This window comes from Thalia democratica, chromosome 3 (assembly GCF_965202585.1).
Source record: "Thalia democratica chromosome 3, ktThaDemo2.hap1.1, whole genome shotgun sequence".
NCBI classification, from domain to species: Eukaryota; Metazoa; Chordata; class Thaliacea; order Salpida; family Salpidae; genus Thalia; species Thalia democratica.
Window position 1 is genome coordinate 49,392,512 of NC_139167.1, and position 20,886 is coordinate 49,413,397.

Consider the following 20,886-nt stretch of genomic DNA (forward strand, 5'->3'; position numbering starts at 1 on the left):
AAATTTTTTCTTTTAGAGTAAATTTTAAACAAAACAATTTTTGTAAGCTTTTTAATAAAAAATACTTGAATTTTTAAATGTACAAAACAACATAATGCTGTTTCCAGTACATTAAGCTTGTACTGTTGCTTTTTACTGCCTTTTTAAACTATTTAAATCTGAATAACAATTGCATTTCACTTAATTATTAGAGAAAGTAGCATTTAGAAAACTACCTTTGTAGTAAAATTTAAAAAATATCTAAATTTTGTGTCACTTTTGGCACACTTTTTTGAGGCTACTGTGATTGAAAGCTTACTAAAAATGCAAAAATACATTCTTTAGAATTGCAATCAAACAGTTTCATTAAAATCTTTCATTGAAAATAGTTCTTTGAAGTTTTAGTAGCTTTTGTATAAAATTTTTTGAATTAGAGTTCCAAAAGTAGTAGCTTATACTTTAGAAAAATGCCTGTACTTGTTAATTAAATAAAGTTCGAACTTTTGTGAATTTAAAATTACACAACCTGAATAAATCTAAAACTAGAATGAAAAATTTTTAGTCTTAGTTTATAAAAACAAATTGTACAGTAATCTTCCTTTATTGCACCAACATATGTTTCTGTGTGTTAACGAATCAACACACTTCAACTGGGTTCTGTAAAAAATAATTACTTTAATGAAAGAATAGAAGCATAGAATAAAGTGGATGTATACTTGTTTTTCATTAAAATAAAATAATTTCTACAGATAATAGTTAATAATAGGTAAAATACTTAATATTAAATCTGACTGTTATAAAACTATATAATATTTGTAATTATTAAGTCTAAAATAAGTAAAGTAAATTAAAATATACAACAAAAAAACAAATCATAATATAAACAAAGCACTCATGTTAATGGGAAAGATAACTAATTCAAATTTACTGTTGTTAATCAATGAACAAAATACATTCATTAAATCTAATAATTACGTCACAATATAAATGAGGGTATTTCAACTGTTTAATTTGTATTGCAAAGTTTGTTAATTTACTTTTTATGTTTGTAATCTATTTTGAACAAAATAAAACATCAACCATTAGTTAGTGAATCAATAAAATGTAATAAAACTTAACAACGGCAAAGACAATATTCTTATTTTAGACTTAATAATTACAAATATTATATAGTTTTATAACAGTCGGATTTAATATTAAGTATTTTACCTGTTATTAACTATTATCTGTAGAAATTATTTTATCTTAATGAAAAACATGTATACATCCACTTTATTCTATGCTTCTATTCTTCCATTACAGTAATTATTTTTTACAGAACCCAGTTGAAGTGTGTTGATTCGTTAACACACAGAAACATATGTTGGTGCAATAAAGGAAGATTACTGTACAATTTGTTTTTATTTATATTCCAGTGAAGTTACTTCACTAGGATCTTTTATTAGCAAACAGTTAAATCTATTTTTGAACAGTTAGTCTTAGTTTATTTACTTTTTAAAAACAAGCTATAAGTAGATAAATAAAATTGTATCCAATTATAATAAAAGGTCTAGCTACATTAATGTATTAGTCATATGTTTTTATTTTACTTTCATAGTATTCTCATTCCTGAAGTTTTATGAAGTAATGGTTTTACAGTTATTACTTTGGGACTTCACCAACTAAGTTGTTTTTAACAATTAAAATAATTTGGCATTCAATTGGGTAATCTTTTTGATAAATTCCCCTACTGGCAAAGTTTTTTTAATGAAAGTGCCTCTTGTAACTAAAAATGTAATACTTCAAGATTAAAACAAGAATATTCAATTATTGGTCTAAATCACTTCATCTATGAAAAAAATAAATGTTTTTTTTTCCTATTTGAACTGCAATAAGCAGTCAGTTTGATAAAAATAGCTATTTAATTAAAGTACCTAAAGACATATCATGTTAGATAATAGGTTAGTTTCTCCGCAGATTATGAATCGTAATTTAAACTTTTTTAAATTTTGTTGTAACATTTGTTTGTTTTTCTTTTTTTTTAAATGGAACCGGATCTGGTACTAACCGGATACATACCGGAACTGGTACTAATCTTAAAACTAGATTCGGATCCGACTAGATCCTACTTTTATCTGCAACCCTTTAAAACTGTCGGTTTTTTAATTTATTTCAACCATCAAAGACTGACAGCAGGCAGTTTGCTTTATATTAATTTTATCTTTAAACTAGACTTAAAAGTTAAACTTTCAACAACGGGGAAATATTTGATTTGTTTCTATTCGAAAATTTAGTGATTTTCTCTTTGAAATTAAATCAGTAGATGAAAAAAATAGTTTAGATAGCCTAGGGCTTAGGTGACTAACTGTTTCATTTATAATATAATTTCATTGTTTATTGAACAACAAAAAAAGGTGTTCAAAATATTTAGTCCTAGGACCTGGTGCACAAAGAACCTTCTGATTGGTTATTGAGTTGCACACCACAAAATACATTTTAAAGCCTTGTCCAGGACAATAATGTTTATTTTGCTAAGTTCTCATTATTTGCACATCTTGAATGACTTTTTTTGTGTATACAATTCAAGATCCTTCTAAAAACATTTCCAACCCTAGGTAAAACTAAACATGATGTAACTATCTTTCCTTCCAAAAAACATTTACTGTTGCAAGGGTTAGAGTTTGAGAATTATTTTTTCTTCCATAAAAAATAGTCTTAAAATCCATTCAATAATTATGATTTTTTGTAGTAGAAATTAAGCACTAGAAAAAATAAATTTTTAGTCCTATTTTTAGTGTTTTATTTGAAATTTTGTTGTGACATTACAATTAATCACTTGAAAGCTATTTAAAAATATCATCAAAAATTAATATACAAGTTTATATAACTACAAGTGCAGTAGCTTTGTTGTAAGATTATTATTCAGATTGCGGTTCTATGAAAAGATAAAAAATATATCAACAAAGTTTTAATCTCAGTATTTTATAGTTTTTAACAGTTCTGTATAAAAACTTTTAAAACGCAAGTTTTATAAATAATATATAAGTAAACTTTTTTCATAAATATTAAAATGCATGTATTTATTAACAATGAATATAAAGTTTAAATTTTTAAGAAAAGGTTTTAACTCTAAAAGTTATAGTAAATTAAATAGCCTTAATATTTTATTATAAAATTATATATGCTATTCTAAACATTTCATTGTGAACATAATTATATTTAATTTAAGTTTAATACAATATAAGGGAAAAGTAGATATAGTTTTTGAGTTATTGAAAAAAGTCTTTTTAAATGAGAAAAGTATTAAAGTTTTGCAAAACACTCAGTCTACTTGGATAACTCAGACTAGTTTAAATTTTTTTAATTTAGGCTACTTTAAATCGTTTTAAAAAACACTGGCTAATTTTGATATTCTTTATTAATCTCAGACTAGCTTTTTTTCTTTTGGATTCTGTTTTTATTATACCTTTATTTTAATATTTTGGAATTTTAGTTATTTAACCTTGATTGTTAGTATTTTTTTCACATTTTTCTTCAAAATGTTTTAAAAATAGTATCTTTGATAAACTTATGCTAGCTAGATGTAACTCAAACTATTTTTTTTGCCTCAAAAAGTGGTAACTCTGATATTAGTGTAATATGAACAAACTATCAAAATTTTATGTTTAAACCTTTATCATCCTTCATACTTACAACATATGTGTTTCTTAAAAAAAATGTTTCAATTTTATATAAACTATATGTAAGATGAATATGTATAAATTTTAATTAATATAACACGTATTCATATTTAAACTTGATAAACCTATTATGAAATAATTAAACATATTTTAACAAAGAGCATAAGTATTTTAAAAATCAGAAATTAAGTAAAGATATGGATGAAATTAACTTAAAAGCTTCCACTTCACATGGTTAGTTATTATTGATATAAAAAATAATTAAAGAGTTTTTGCAGCTCTCAGGCTGTTTTGATATTTTAGAAAAACTTTAAAAAGTTTGTAAACATTTAACTCTTTTAAAAATCTAAAACTTACTAAGTATTAAGTAAAACAGTTTCACAAAAATTTTTTTTTTAGTTGTTTAGTTTTAGCTTTTACTACTTAAATACCTTTTATTATTATTACAAAAATATTTTCCGTAAATTATTATTTATTTAATTAGACTAATTTATTATCATTGAGGCTGATGTATTTACTTCAAAGAGTGACATAAAATAAAAATTCTTAAAAGTGGTAAAATTTAAAGTAGTAAAGTAAGTTTTTAAGAATACTATAGTTTTAAGATGCACATTAAAAAGTATAAGTTAAGTAGCTAAAAAAATTTGCTAAATTTTAGTTGCTGGTTTTTCTTTAAGCAATTTACATAGTATTATTTAATAAACTATTTATCTGCCGTATAAAAAAATAAAGTTGTTTAAGTAAAAAATACAGTTTTCCTTAGAAAGTTTGTTTTTAAGTAAGTCTTAAGCCATTTTTTAAGGATAAAAAAGTAAAAGTAGCAAAAATCTTGAATCAACAACCATCAATAAAAGTATTGTAGATAGTATTGTAGAAGAAAAAAGTATCATAGTATCTCAAAATGAACAAAGTACTACTGAAGATATCCAATTGCCATCTGACAAGAAACACATTCAAAATGAATATTTAATCCAAACTCCTATTGAATTAAAAGTATTTTTTAAGTTTTAAACTTTTCTAGTTTAAAAAAAATCATATTATAGTTTTAATAAAGTTGGTTTTATAATTGAACTAGACATTTAGTATCTAATTATTTACTAATAACCACAGTCTTGTTTTACTCATGTGCAAGTTCATGGTTTTATGCACAAAAGACTGTTATGTACAATAAGTATTCTTGACAAGACTTAATTTTTAAATTTTCAAGAAAATTGTTATGCTTATCCATTTCAAAGTTTCTCCACTAAATATCTTACACTTCCTCAATTCTAAATTTTTTCTATAGATCAAGCAGTTAACTTAAATTTTATATATTAATGCATGTAATTAGTTTCAATGAGTTGTAGACTATTTGGAGTCTGGAGATATTATATTTCAATTGATTTTAAGTAATTTTTGACTCATTTAATCAATTTAATTTTTTAAATAAAACTGATAAAAAAAGTATATAAAACTTTTTATTACTAAAGGGAAGTTCTGAAACTAATACTGCTTATAAAACTAAATGTGATGAGCATTTACCAAGTGAAATGAAATTGATGCAAAACGAGATTCTCTGCAAGGAAGAGTTAGAAAATTCGCAGTCAACTTCAAAAGTCAGTGTTGAGACATTAAGCTGTACAGTAACCTCTCGCTTATTTAGCACATTGTGTCCACAGAAAAAACGCGTAAAGATACGAGAGGTACCAAATATACTTAATATAATGGCTGTTTTTTGACATTGCTTCTAGTTAAAAGCAGACTGGGTACTTTACCACTTTTAACAGTTTGTTTACTTTATTTATAAATATGAAAACAAAAGATGCAACTATACATATTTAAAAAAACGGATTAAATTTATATAAAATAATATGCTTGTAAAAAAATTTACTAATTTTAGATATAAGTAGATTTTATCTTTATTTATATGTGACTAAATTGATACTTAGCATTTATATTCTATTCTACCTGGCAAATTCAATTTATAGTTAAGCATTTGTTTACAATTAAGAAATGGTTTCGTGTCTATATTAAAATTTGTTTCTATAGCATTTTACAAAAATATGCATTTGGTGCTGTAATGGATTTCTTTTGACCAAAAATATATAAAATATAATGAAAATGTTTAATAAACATTGTTTATGTTACTAAAACTTTTTTTAATTTGACCTTTGCCCACATAAGGATAAACTTGTCATTTATTAAAGATATATTAATGAATTTTTTGAGTAGGAATGAAATTTTATGCCATAAGAATTTTGGGTATTCAAACTAAAATTTTTATTTTTGAATTTTTAGAATTCTAAAGTGCGTAACTAAACGAGAGTGCGTAACGTCACAAGTGCGTAAAGATGCAAGAGGTTACTGTAATTTTAAAGTTTTCCAAATAAGGTTATAAGTAAAACTTTGCATGCAACTAATGAAAGTTTTGCTAATGTTAAAACTGTAAGGTTTAAACTTCTCAAAGGTTAGTTTGCTGCATTTTACCTCTTAAATTAAATATCTAAATTGAATAAGCTATGAGAATGAAAATTACTTTTTAAGAATTTTTTGAGAAAGTAAAACAAAATTTTCTAGTCTATGTTACTAAGCTAAAAAATCAAATAAGTTCTAGTTTATTAATTTAAAAAATAGTAGCAACATTTAAACGTACAAACTTATGTTTTGTTCTTTTATATACAGTAGGGTGCATTTGTTGCCCAACATTAGAATTTTGCTTAGTCCATTTTTTGTAGGTGGGAAATCATATAAATAGACAGCACAAAAAAATAGCTTCTTAGCTTTTACCACCTATTTTACATTTACATTTTTCTGAAAACAACCCCTAGTAAATTGTTTGGGACCTTAAAATTTTGACCTTTGAGTTTTAGGCTGAATTTTTTTTATGTGTAGCAATCATCATAAAAACACTTCCTACGCGTTTTTAGACCATTTGTAGAAAGTTTCATTGAGGTATTTTTGATTTTCTGTATCTTTTTATTGTTTTTTGTTATTTTGTTATTTTTTGAAGTAACCAAGAAATTCCTCCAAGAAACTCTCTTCAAATTGTCTAAGAAAGCGTAGAGTGTGTTTTTGTGAGGATTGCTACATGTAAAAAAAATTTCAGCAAAAAACTTGAAGGTAAAAATTTTAAAGTCCCATACAATTCACCTAGAGGTTGTTTTCAGAAAAATATGAATAGTGTGACAATGGTAAAAGCAGAGTTGCAACTCGGTCAGGAAAAGTCAGGAAAAATTTTAAAAAATGACAAAAATCAGGAAAAGTCAGGAAAAAATGGGAGGGTTTTGAAAAAAAGTCAGGAAATTTGATAAAATTTAAAAAAAAGTCAGATTTTTGTCAGTTTAAATTTACAAAATTCCTTGTTTTTCAAAGCCTTCAAATGGTAAAAACTAATTAAAAGTCCTTTAAAGTCAGAAAAAAATCCAAAATTTTCCTAGAAATTTACAAAAATATTTAATTTTATTTCCAATGCCTTCATCTGGTTTAAATTAGTAAAATATCCTTTATAAAACTGCAAAAAGTTTTTTGTTAACTTATTGAACAAGTACCCTACTTGAACAAGCATATTTTGTAAGCTTTTTAGTATTTATGATCTGTAGCAAGGACACTTCCATAGTTAAACTGTGATATATACACAAAAGTTTCTCTAGCATAATTTTAGAATCAAAGTGTATCTTGTTTAAGTAAATAATTGAGTTCTTTATAACTAAGCAGTTAGTTTAGTATTTTATGTAACAAGTTAATGTGCATACTGAAGCGGAATGCAGACCAGATGAAGGAAACCATATCTTCATTAGATGAAGAGGTTGAAATGCTTATATAAAAATGGAAAAAATAAATTTTATTACATACATTTAAAAAAACAGTATTTGATTAAGTTCTTTATTGTTTTAATGTTTTGACTGTAAAAGTTCGTTATTGTTTTAAGATTTTAGTTGTGAAACTTTGTTATTAATTCAAGGTTTTAATTGTAAAAGTTCCTTATATGTTGTTTGTTTATCTAGATACATTTATGCTAGTAAATGCTAAAAAATTGTGTCTTTTTTCAGACAAGCTGTGTTTATAAGGTAATAATACAAGTATTTTGCTGATAGAGCTTTTTATTACAAATATCAATCATACACAAATGGTTTAAGTGATGTACTGGAAGTTTGATGATAGAATTCAGCAAAAAACTGTTGTTTTTAACTGTATTAAAATTAGATTGAAAGCTTTATATAGTTTCAGGTGTTAGATTATATGTACTTTAGAATAAGTTTATTTTTAGAGTTTGATTTAGAAAAGTCAGGAAAATTTTGGTAAAAAGTCAGGAAATTTTTCTCAGCTTGATCAGTGGAAACCATGTAAAAGTCAAGAAGCTTTTTTTTTTTGTGCGGTCTATTTATGTGATTTGCCACGCACAAAAAGTTAGACTAAGCTCTACTACCAAATTTTAAATTTTGAGGGGCGACGGATGCACCCTAATATGCATTTAAACATCAGAATAAATATTTTCATACATTATTGTTCGAAAAATTAGTATTTTTTCTAGTATATTAACTTTAATATTTCACTTAATTGAAATGAACTTTTTGAAATATGAACTTTATAAGAACTTTTATGAAATTTTATTTTCACTTTAATGGTAATATTAAAGTGAAATGATGCTTGTGATAAAATAGAAAAAAATTTTATAAGAAACTTATATGAACTTTTATATTTCATTTTTATAACAATAAATTGAAATAATGGTTCTGGTAAAATAGAAAAATAAATCTTATAAATATATAATACAGCGAATATCTCAAGAGAGATATCCACTAGATAAACAAGTTTTATCAAGTTCAAAAGATAGTACGATTCTGAAAGATAAAACAGACTTTGAAGGTAAACTATTTCAACAAGTATTACAAAATGTGTATCACTTACTTTTTGGGAGTAAATTATTTAATAAAAAATTTAAATTTTTTTTCATATATTTCTCAAAATAGTTGTAGTTTATCAAGTTCAAATATGTTAATAGTTGCTATGTAATATTTTATCAAAAATAAATTTAAGTTGCTGACACTACAATGAGTATTGATGTTTTATCTGATTTCCTCCCTAGCAAAGAAGAATTTTTGAAAGAAAGTGAAGTTGAGCATAAAATTTTTGATTTGTCAATAGAAGTTAATAAAGACAAAAATGAAGAAAATCTTAATAGTAAAAGTGAAGAAAAAAGCTACCATGATGTTTTAGAAAATAGTGAAGTGTTAGTTTTTGTAATATTTTCTTTGTTTAGTACAATAAACAAATTAGTACAAACAATTTGTTTAGTACTATTTTGTCTTTAAAAATTCTTGAAATAAGTTGCTTCTTTCCATTCTTTTTAATATTTTTTTACCAAGTAATTGTGTTTATAAATCTAAGTTACTAGTTTTTATTTAAAGGTTTTAGAAACTTATTATATTATAAACTTTTCAAAAAAATTATTAGTTAATACATTTATTTATGTCTATAGATTTTGATAGTACTGAATAAATTACTTATGTGCTAGTCTAGTTAATTGATTTAAATATGTGTTAAATTAATTTTTAGGTTAGCTGCTCTTGAGTTTAACTTAAAGCAATTATCTACTGTTAAAAAATTAACTTTGAGAAAATATCATAAAAACATTTCAAGTATTGCTAAAATCAATTCACTGCTTACAACAAATTCTACAAAGCTTTCAGAAAAAAGTGTTAGTTTTAAATAATGATAATTCATATTTCTAAAAAAATTATCTCAAATACTTTTATTTAATGAGACTTTATTAAGTGTATTTTTTCCAAAAAAAAAATAATTACTTGACAAACTCAAATTTTTATAATCTTATTTACAGGGTTGTCAAAATAACCTGGAATCCTGGAAAGATTTGAAAATTGAGAATTTTTGAAAAACTAACTAATTTTTTAAACTATACTTACTGGGTAGGTGTCAAAAATGCACGAGCGGACAAAACTGCACGAGGAGATTAAATTGCACAAAGATACTTTTGCACGAGTTTTTTATTATTTTATTTATTTCTTTATTTTACTATCACTGTTATTTTTTGTTTTTTTTTCTTCACTATCACTGTTACCCCTTACCCTCGGTTGGTAGCTTTTTTATTTATTTTTAATCAATTAATTTTTATTTGTTCATTTTTCTTGTTTTTTTTTTTATGATTATTTTTATTTTATTTTTACTATCACTGTTACTCCTAACCCTTACCCTTGGTTTGGTCAATTTTTTTTTGTTTATTTACTTGATTATCTTCTTTTTTTTTCAGTGTTTATATATTTTTTTTTTACTCTTTTGAAAAATTGTAACTCGTGCAAAGTTGACCCTTGGTGCAAAAGTTTTCCTTCGTACAATTTTTTCCCCTTGTGCAACTTTGTCTTTATGCAATTTTGACCTGTTCCCATATTTACTAAATCTATCATAAAGATTAAAAAAAAATTTGTATCATTAAAAAATATTTTAGATAAAAAAAAACACATTTAAAGTAGCTTTACAGTATTTGTTTAATGTTATACTATATGAGGCAGTTTTATTAAACTTTATGTTAATGTTATACTATAAATGGACCAAAAAACTTATTTTCTCAAAACCTGGAAGAAATCTACAAAGAAATGTTTTGCAACCCTGTATTTAAAGTAACAAGTAATTGAAATTGATGTTTTTTTGTAGTAAATCTTGCGAATTTCAAGAAACAATAATGTTTAATCAACTGATAAATGAAAACAAATTTATTAATTTCAATTTTTTCAAGTCTTGTACTTTAATACTTAGTGCTAAATAAAGTAAATATTCCATGTTTATAAGCTTAGTATTAGCTTAGTTGTTGTGGTTATCAACAGAGTTTAAAGCCAGTTGAGGCTTTCAAAAACAAGTATGAGCCTGCTTATTCAATTAGCTGGGAAAGTATTTCATTTAGTGAACTTGCAACTTCAACAAACTATCATCACAACCTACATATGGTTTAATTTTGCTTAATTTTAAAGTTTATGAACTAAGCTTATATAAATAGTATAAAGATTTTCAAAGAGTTCAAGAAATCTTGGAAACTGTTTTTTATTAAAAAAACAAAATATTGATTGTTAACAAACAGAAGCAAAAAAGGTTTTTATTTATTTAAATTTTAGGATTTTCTTAAGTTTACCTACTACTTTGTTTCAGAAAATAACAGAAAATTCATTAGGAAACATTGAATTAAAGCAAGAACAAATAAACGGAGGTGAAAAATGGAATGAAAAAGAAAAATCCAGTTTTGTTGATCTTCTTAAAGAATTCAATGAAGTTAGACCTGTATCAGAACAGTTAGTGTTTTTTTAAATTAAATAAATGAAATATTGGTTTTAAGTAACTTTTCAGTATTTTTTATATAATAGGGTTAGCACACACTCAAGATAACTTAGGCTAGTTTATTTTTTTTTCAAAACTAAGGCTATTATTGTTATATTATATTTCAGATACCGTTCTCTAATCTTAGACTAGCTTTTGTAACTCTAAGCTTTTTTTTTACTTGAAAACTTTGCTTATGTAAGTCTTTTTGTTATCATAACATTTTTTTTTCAGTTTTTGTCTCATACTGTTATTCATATTAACTTTCTTATAAACTCAGGCTAACTAAGACTTTTTATAAAAATAAAATAACTTAAAAATTTAAAAATTCTTATAATAGGATTAAATAAAAACAAATTATACAGTAATCTTCCTTTATTCTACCAACATATGTTTCTGTGTGTCAACGAATCAACACACTTCAACTGGGTTCTGTAAAAAAAATAATTACTGTAATGAGAGAATAGAAGCATAGAATAAAGTAGGTGTATACATATTTTCATTAAAATAAAATATTTTCTACAGATAATAGTTATTAATAGGTAAAATACTTAATATTAAATCCGACTGTTATAAAATTATATAATATTTGTGATTATTAAGTCTAAAATAAGTAAAGTAAGCTAAATTACACAACAAAACAACAAATTATAATATAAACAAACAACTCACGTTAATGGAAAAGATAACTGATTCAAAATTTTTTGTTGTTAACTAATGAAAAATACATTCATTGCAACTAATAATTACGTCACAATGTAAACGAGGTTATTTAAACTATTTAATTTGTATTCCAAAGAACATTAAATTAGTTTTTATGTTATTTTGAACAAAAATAATAAAACATTAACCATTAGATAGTGAATCAATAAAATTTAATAAAACTTAACGACGGTGAAGGCAATAAAGTCACAGAAACTTGATGTAACATGTATATTATATATTGGATGTTTGTAATGATTGAATCAAAGTTATATAGAATTAGGAAGCAGATTTAGTTCAAATGTAAAAATCAAAAATGAAAAAATTAAACTTTAAGAAAAACCGAAACACAAAAAAAACAAAATTGTTATTGGGCTTATAATGTACTGACCGATAATTAATTTACAGCGACATACATAAAATCATAATGAACTAAATTAAATATATATTGTATTTTATAATTAATAAAATAATTAATTGGTAAAGTAGGAGTCGGCTGTTTAATTTAAATATCCCATACAGATATTTTAAATATTTAATAAGTAAGTTGTGTTATATATGAAAGTTAAAATGTAAAACAACAAGGTAGTCATATGCTAAGTATAAACCTGCAGTAAAAAACCTACTAGCTCTCTTGGGCGTAGTAGGTAAAAAAGCACGGTTTATCTGTGATTTGAACACAGGCTTCCAATTAAACTTGGAACTTAACATATATGGGTGTTATGTTCTGTATAAATGTATTATCTTAACACCTTTATATGTTAAGTTCCAAGTTTAATTGGAAGCCTGTGTTCAAATCACAGATAAACCGTGCTTTTTTACCTACTACGCCCAAGAGAGCTAGTAGGTTTTTTACTGCAGGTTTATACTTAGCATATGACTACCTTGTTGTTTTACATTTTAACTTTCATATATAACACAACTTACTTATTAAATATTTAAAATATCTGTATGGGATATTTAAATTAAACAGCCGACTCCTACTTTACCAATTAATTATTTTATTAATTATGAAATACAATATATATTTAATTTAGTTCATTATGATTTTATGTATGTCGCTGTAAATTAATTATCGGTCAGTACATTATAAGCCCAATAACAATTTTGTTTTTTTGTGTTTCGGTTTTTCTTAAAGTTTAATTTTTTCTTTTTTGATTTTTACATTTGAACTAAATCTGCTTCCTAATTCTATATAACTTTGATTCAATCATTACAAACATCCAATATATAATATACATGTTACATCAAGTTTCTGTGACTTTATTGCCTTCACCGTCGTTAAGTTTTATTAAATTTTATTGATTCACTATCTAATGGTTAATGTTTTATTATTTTTGTTCAAAATAACATAAAAACTAATTTAATGTTCTTTGGAATACAAATTAAATAGTTTAAATAACCTCGTTTACATTGTGACGTAATTATTAGTTGCAATGAATGTATTTTTCATTAGTTAACAACAAAAAATTTTGAATCAGTTATCTTTTCCATTAACGTGAGTTGTTTGTTTATATTATAATTTGTTGTTTTGTTGTGTAATTTAGCTTACTTTACTTATTTTAGACTTCATAATCACAAATATTATATAATTTTATAACAGTCGGATTTAATATTAAGTATTTTACCTATTAATAACTATTATCTGTGGAAAATATTTTATTTTAATGAAAATATGTATACACCTACTTTATTCTATGCTTCTATTCTCTCATTACAGTAATTATTTTTTTTACAGAACCCAGTTAAAGTGTGTTGATTCGTTGACACACAGAAGCATATGTTGGTAGAATAAAGGAAGATTACTGTATAATTTGTTTTTATTTATATTCCAGTGAAGTTATTTCACTAAGATCTTTTGTTAGCAAACAATTGAAACTATATTTTTAACAGTTATAATAGTATTACTTATCATTAAATTAATAAGAAACTGCAGAACACTCCTCTAAAAACTGTAGGAGAAGATAGATTATTAAGAAATATTCTTTTTTTGTCTTTTTATTTTGGTCCTTCTACAAAGAACCTATTGAACTTTCCAACTTTGTACCCTCAAATATAAAAACTAATTTTATTTTTACAAGACAGTAAAAAGCAACTACTAACTAAGTTTAAGATCTTGAAAATAAGAACAATATGTAAAAAAGTTCCTTGCCCCTATGGCCTGAAAAGCCAATATAAATATTCTATATAAGAAATTATAATGTTGTAATTTATAATTCACTTTCAGATGCAGGCAAATAGCATTTAAATTGAAATCGAAAAGTGCAACTCAAGTGCGGTCCTACCTGCAGAAGTATTATCAGAAGTTGCAACAGGAAGGTTTTAAGACCGCGGGTGTACCTATGAAGTTTCACAGGTACTCCACTAAACCTTCCATGTCTTCAAAGGTCAGTTTTAGTGTTTCACCATTCAAAAAAGTAACCATATTTTTACAGTGTTGCCACTTTACCTGGAAAAACCTGGAATTTGACAATTTAGGTTTAAAAAAAGGGTGGAAAAACCTGAAATTTGAACAAAAAACATATAAATCCCCTTGAGTTCTAACATGTTCAATAGTAAAATTTTGATTTGACACAAAAAATCTATCATGAAGATAAAATAAATTTTCTTCATCAAATTTTTTATTAAAAAACATATTTAAAGTAGCTTTACAATATCTTTTCAATGTTTTTATACAATTTAACACCTTAAACTTAACTTTAAATTAAAAGTAGACCAAAAAGTGTGTACTTTTAAAAATTTGGAAGTAATTTGGAAAACCTGGAAAAAATTTTGAGAAAACGAGTGGAAACCCTGATCAAATATAATAAATTTTTAAGTGTTCGTAAAAAAGACTTGTATAAAATCATATTTAAAGTAGCTTTACGTTAATGTTATACTATTTAGCAAAGGTTTTTTTACCTCAAATAAATTTTACTATCAAATACTTAAAGTGGACCAACATCTTGTTCGTTAAAAAACCTGGAAATAATTCTCAAATACCTTGACAAACTCTGTATATTAATATTTGTATTATATTTGTCATATACTATGACAAGTTTAACTTATATTATTGAGCTTATGTTGATTTTATAGTATCATGACTCAATTGTAGTTTTTGACTTATTCTTATGTCTTACACCACTTAAGTTAGTTTTAATTTTTAAACAATTATTGATATTAACACAAGCTAGTTTTTTAGCTGTTTATTTTTACTTCAGAAAATAGTATTTCTAAATGTAACTTCTAGTTATAACTTTAATTCTAGTTTGACTACATCAAGTACATTTGAATTATATGTTTTTACAATGCTATATACTAAAATACTTCGTAAAATTGTTTGAATGTTGTTAATATACTAAAAAATAACTTAACAAATTGAAACAAATCAATTTGAAAACAAACTTTCTACTAAGTTAAGAAACTTAACAAAATAAATATTAGTATTATATAATAAGTTCCAGTATTTTTTTTAGAAAAGATCATTTTGTGATGTACCAACAATATTTGAAAATCCTAAATCATTGAAATTGTCGACAAAAGATCAAAATGAACCCTTGAATTCAGGAAAAATGGACTATTTTGAGACTTTGTCGTGTCCACAAAGAGAACAAATTAAGCCGCTGTCACCAGAAGTTAAAAATTAATATTTTTTATAGTTTTTGCTCTTAAAAATCAAGTATTTATCAATTTGTTACCGTAGTAGACATCTGAGTTTGATTAATACGAAATGTTTCAGTAAACACTAGATGAATATACATATTTCATTTAAAAAGTATAAGCTGTATATACTTGAACAAAAATTAATTTTTTAGGCTTAATAGGTTTCAGTTTACCTTTAAATTAAGTATATAGATAGAATTTTTTAAAAGAATATCATCTAATACTAGTGTGTAGTTTTTTTAATAAATTTTAATATTTATAATTTCTAAAGGAAATCCAAAAGTTGAGAAAATTAAAAGTAGTTGATGAACGAGTATTAGAAAACTACATAAGAATTGTGGAAATGTATCAGATAAGAGAAGAAAAAATGAAAGTTCGTATTAAAGAAATGGAAGACTTGGAACTAAGACGAGTTAAAGAAGAAATGGAAAAACAAGAAACTTTTTATTCACACAACTTTGATGCAACAGTAAGTATTAATAGTCTATTATTAGTTTCACAAGTCTTTATTGAAAGAATAAAAAACTAACTTGTTTTTGTTTTAAAGTATATTTCTTTATATTAATATAGAAATTATTTATAATAAAACAAATATTATTTTTATTTTTTGATTAATCATACATTTATATACTGCAATATTTTTTTTAACATTAATATAACATTGATGTACTTCCTCTATTTTTTATTAAAAGAAAATTTTTTTGTTCTGTATGGTTTTCATCAAGTAAACTATGTTTAAAATGTTGTAAAATTGTTATATTAAACATTGTAAAGTTATAAAACACTTACACAGTGTACAAACTGCAACAAAAGCAAGATGTTTGGCGCCAAGTTCACCTGTGCTGATTGCATCTCACTCCACAACATTTCCTTCTACTTGTGCGCTACTTGCATGAAGCTAGTCAAGTTCGTTGTGATAATATGCACTACAAGCTTTTCAATTTGAATTTTGTATGGTATTTTCATAAGATTTAGAAAATATAAAATAAAGCGAAATACTTGAAAGTTATCTAATAGTACAATTTTAAAGTGATGGAAATGCACGAGTTAGGAATCAGCCGCAACATTCAAACGATTGGCACAAGTTTTCAATAATTTCCACGTTCGTCGATTTTCAACAACCGACACCAATTGGCGATGTAGTTCAGCGATTTCCTGAATTTTCAAAACCTCTACACAGTAGATCACCAAAGAAAAAGTATTGCGCACAGTAGTTCCTAAAAAAATATATTCTTATCATGTTTTAATTGTCCTTTTCGAACAAGATTTTAAAGTGCATTAATAAAAAACAAAAAATAAAATATGACATAGTGTTTAAATAATTGAGATGCACTTTAAATTTTCATCATAGTTAAAGAAAAATTACAGATGTATTTTGTTTTTAGAATTAAACACAGTTTTTTATATGCTGAATTAGTTTATTTTAAATCATTTACTTAATGCATTTCTACATAAGTAATAACAAGATTTTAAATAACTTTTTAAACTCTTAAAAGCTCTTGGTTTTGCAATTAGTTTAATTTATGTTTTAGGTAGTGCTAACAACAGTCATTTACGTAAAAATCTAATTATTTATTTTTACGTAATCTTAGTCATTTTAATTGCTAATATGATTATGTTCGGGAACGGGTCAGAAAAGCACGGGTGACACTTTAGCACGGTGTGACACTTTAGCACGGGATGACACTTTAGCACGGTGTGACACTTTAGCACGGGGTGACACTTTAGCACGGTGTGACACTTTAGCACGGTGTGACACTTTAGCACGGTGTGACACTTTAGCACGGTGTGACACTTTAGCACGGTGTGACACTTTAGCACGGCGTCACTTTAGCACGGAGTGTCACTTTAGCACGGGGTGACACTTTAGCACGGTGTCACTTTAGCACGGTGTGACACTTTAGCACGGGGTGACACTTTAGCACGGCGTCACTTAAGCACGGGTTGACACTTTAGCACGGGATGACACTTTAGCACGGCGTCACTTAGGCACGGGGTGACGCTTTAGCACGGGATGACACTTTAGCACGGCGTCACTTTAGCACGGAGTAACACTTTCGCACGGCGTCAATTTAGCATGGAATGACACATTTGTTTATGCTTATATGTTATGTTGAAAAATATAAAAATAAAGTAGTTTAGGTTTAGCGTTTAACTGACTTAACACGTTATTATAAGATAGGTCGTAGATAGTTTCTTAAGTTACTTTTAATCTAAGTTGACATGTTAATGAAGTCGATGTATTAAATCCGAATAAAACTTTCACTATTAACTTAATATTTTATAGGTGCTAAACGAACTATTGTTTATTAAAAAGGATTTAAAAAACAGTTAACTATTTAAATTTAGACTAGTTGTAATAAAATCGAGTCAAGGAAATGGTGTATTTACAATTAATAAACTGCGAAACATAAAGATGATAAAAAACTAAAGAACATGAATGTATTTTATCTGGTGTCAATATACGCGGTATTCAATATAATTTTGATATAGATTAAATGTATATATTTGTAAATTTCGTTTGTGTTCGTTTTTATAATAAAATTTAGTGCTATGCATAAATTTTTTATTATTGTTTTACATAAATAAAGTTATTTTAACCATGTCAGCTGAGCAAAGTAATTAAATAAAATGTAAGTAAAGTATTACTATTTTATTAACAGAAGTAAAAAGAATACAGTATAAGAACATTTATATAATTAAGGATTTTTAAAACTAGTTACCATTTAATTTACCAACTTCTTGTTTTTCAGTACTTATTTTTGTATTACATCTTACTTAAATAATATTTTTATTAAAAATAATTTTGGAAGACACACTCTTTCTTGAAATCACACTTTAAAGTGCCTAAATTGCATAATTAACAGCATGCTGGTTATATAAATTAATTTTTAAACGTTTTATTAAACACAAACTTTACACGTATTTGATTAAGTTACTTAAAACTATCGATGGCGCTTAAGTGTCAACCCGTGCTTAAGAATCATTTTGTGCAAAAGAATCAATCAGTGATAAAGTTACATTCCGTGTTAAAGTATCACCCCGTGCTAAAGTGACGCCGTGCTAAAGTGACACTCCGTGCTAAAGTGTCACACCGTGCTAAAGTGACACACCGTGCTAAAGTGACGCCGTGCTAAAGTGTCACCCCGTGCTAAAGAGACGCCGTGCTAAAGTGTCATCCCGTGCTAAAGTGAAACTCCGTGCTAAAGTGACGCCGTGCTAAAGTGTCATCCCGTGCTAAAGTGACACTCCGTGCTAAAGTGACGCCGTCCTAAAGTGTCACTCCGTGCTAAAGTGCCACTCCGTGCTAAAGTGACGCCGTGCTAAAGTGTCACCCCGTGCTAAAGTGTCACACCGTGCTAAAGTGTCACACCGTGCTAAAGTGTCACACCGTGCTAAAGTGTCACACCGTGCTAAAGTGTCACACCGTGCTAAAGTGTCACCCCGTGCTAAAGTGTCACCCCGTGCTAAAGTGACGCTGTGCTTTTCTGACACCTACCCTTATGTTCGGGTTTTTATAGTTAAATGTTGTCCAAATTTATCAACTAGTATTAGTCTGCTTTGAGTTTTACTTGGTTTATTGTTATATGTGTTGAAGTTACACAGTTAAAGTTTTCATTGCGGCTAAAGTTTTCAATGATACACATAAGTTTACTGTTAGATATCATTCAGCTAGTTTTACTTAAAACTTAATTGAACAGTGTTCATTGCATAAACAGAAAAAACTGAAAACAAATAAATTACTTTCAATCGAGTATTGCTTCTAATATTTAGTCTATTTTTAAGTGTATTAAAACGAAGACTATTCATATCTAAAATCTTATAATTGTTGATACAAATACAATTCAAGTCAAAGAATTAAGTTTAATAATCTAGTAAATCACCTGTTTTTTTTAGCATCATTTATAACATGGTTTCAAATTTAATTCAAAGTTAGAATGGTAAAGATTAAAATAAAATTGTTTCAGTTTTTGAGTTATTCTTTTTAAGTAAGTACAAGAATTTATACAAATTTTGATGAATTTTACTTTAACACATACAAATCTTAAGGGAACGGGTCAAATATGCACGAAGAATTTTTGCACGAAGTGTCTAATATGCACATAAGAAAACTTTTGCACGAATAGACATTTTTGCTCGAATACATTTTTGCACGAAGACCTTTTTCCACGAAGACCTTTTTCCACGAAGAAATAATAATAAAAAAAATTAATTAATTTCAAAAAAGTTACTGACCGAGGGCAAGGGTTAGGAATAATAACAGTAAGAATAACAAAAACTAAATAAAAAACTAGAAGAAATAATCCGAGGGTAAGGGTTAAGGGTAACAGTGATAGAAAAAAAAAACATAATGAAAGTTATTATTAAAAGAAAATACCACAAGAAAAAAAAAATTAATGTTAAAAAAAAATACTGACCGAAGGTAAGGGTTAGGGGTAATAAGTTATAGTAAAAAAAAATTTATTGAAGTTTATAAAAAAAAAATTAACCCGTGCAAAAGTTTTATTGTACAAAAACGTCATCGTGCATTTTAGACTCCTACCCAACTCTTAAAGTCATCTCGTGCAAAGTTTATTTACTCATTAAATTTCAAATTAAAACTACTATATAGTTTATTTGTAGTAAGTAAATTTTTAGTTTATAAAAGTTATTTTTAGTAGATAAATTAATTGTTGCAGGTAATTAGTCACCTAATATTTTGTTTGTTTTTAAAAATGACTTCAAAAAACTTTTTGAAAATTTATTAAATAAATCAGTGGATATATACTTATAATTTTTTATTTAGTTATTGTTTTAAATGAAAAAGTTTGCAAATCAAAGTAGACTTAACACTTGCGAACTTATTTGCCAAAAAAGCAATTACTGTATATAAAGCTTTCTTGATTTTTAAAGATTTTATTTTACATAATGTTTAACACTAATTTAATATACAAAGTGAATGAAAACTTTTTGATAGTAAAAATAAACAACATAATAATTTTTATCTACTTTTTTAATCCTATTTTAATTGACTGGACTATTTTTAATATATTAAAATCATCTAAAACTGGTAAAAGGAATTTGCTATCAAAACAGATAAACAATAAAAAAAGGAAACCTGTATCTTTTTTTTGATCATTCTAAAAGATTGTTAAACTAAAATAGTTATTATTTTCCTTTCAATAATAAAAACTATAATATTACGACTAAACTATCACTTTAAACTTCGCGCATTTAGTTTTTATGTATTAAAAATATCAATAAATAATGTTTAAAACTTTGTTATACTAAGGTTTTACCATTTGCTTTCAAATTTTATAGATATTGATTAACTTATCAGCTTATTTCATGGATTCTTATTTTATAATAGAGATTACAGTAGAACCAAATTTACTTTTTTTTAATTAAAATTATTTTTGTTTATTAAAAAGTACTTTTTTAGTACTAAATATATTTTCTAAGAAAACTTAGCACATGCACCAAAGCAAACATATGTTATTAAAATGTAATTAAAAAAAGAGTATGTTTAAACAACCTAAGTTTTAATCATGTTAAAGTTTTGGTATATTAACGGTCAGTTTTATATAATTATAAATTTTGCTAGTTACAGTAATTAAAATAA

The 20,886-nt window shown here is 25.6% G+C and overlaps 1 protein-coding gene across 2 annotated transcripts; it reads left to right on the forward strand.

Annotated features, from left to right (window-relative positions):
* Positions 1 to 3,794: 3,794 nt before the first annotated feature.
* On the forward strand, positions 3,795 to 16,897 carry LOC145831674 (uncharacterized). 2 transcript variants are annotated; one of them, XM_082938985.1, is made up of 13 exons: positions 3,804 to 3,872; positions 4,501 to 4,631; positions 5,108 to 5,233; positions 8,393 to 8,483; positions 8,655 to 8,847; positions 9,174 to 9,315; positions 10,457 to 10,576; positions 10,776 to 10,915; positions 13,870 to 14,029; positions 15,098 to 15,256; positions 15,556 to 15,753; positions 16,078 to 16,190; positions 16,315 to 16,897. In XM_082938985.1, exons 1-13 carry the CDS (start codon positions 3,836 to 3,838, stop codon positions 16,496 to 16,498), a joined length of 1,794 nt encoding a protein of 597 aa, XP_082795111.1. In that variant the 5' UTR covers positions 3,804 to 3,835; the 3' UTR covers positions 16,499 to 16,897. The 2 variants fall into 2 exon arrangements, with proteins under 2 accessions (XP_082795112.1, XP_082795111.1); XM_082938986.1 differs by lacking the exon at positions 4,501 to 4,631 and having other exon boundaries at positions 3,795 to 3,872.
* Positions 16,898 to 20,886: the final 3,989 nt, after the last annotated feature.

What these genes read in the sequence shown, in the direction of transcription:
- LOC145831674 (XM_082938985.1), top strand. Translation starts at nt 3,836, where the DNA reads ATGGATGAAATTAACTTAAAAGCTTCCACTTCACATG. An exon ending in AAAAGCTTCCACTTCACATG is followed by an intron (nt 3,873 to 4,500) that starts GTTAGTTATTAT and finishes AAAGTATTGTAG; the next exon opens with ATAGTATTGTAGAAGAAAAA. An exon ending in ATCATCACAACCTACATATG is followed by an intron (nt 10,577 to 10,775) that starts GTTTAATTTTGC and finishes ACTTTGTTTCAG; the next exon opens with AAAATAACAGAAAATTCATT.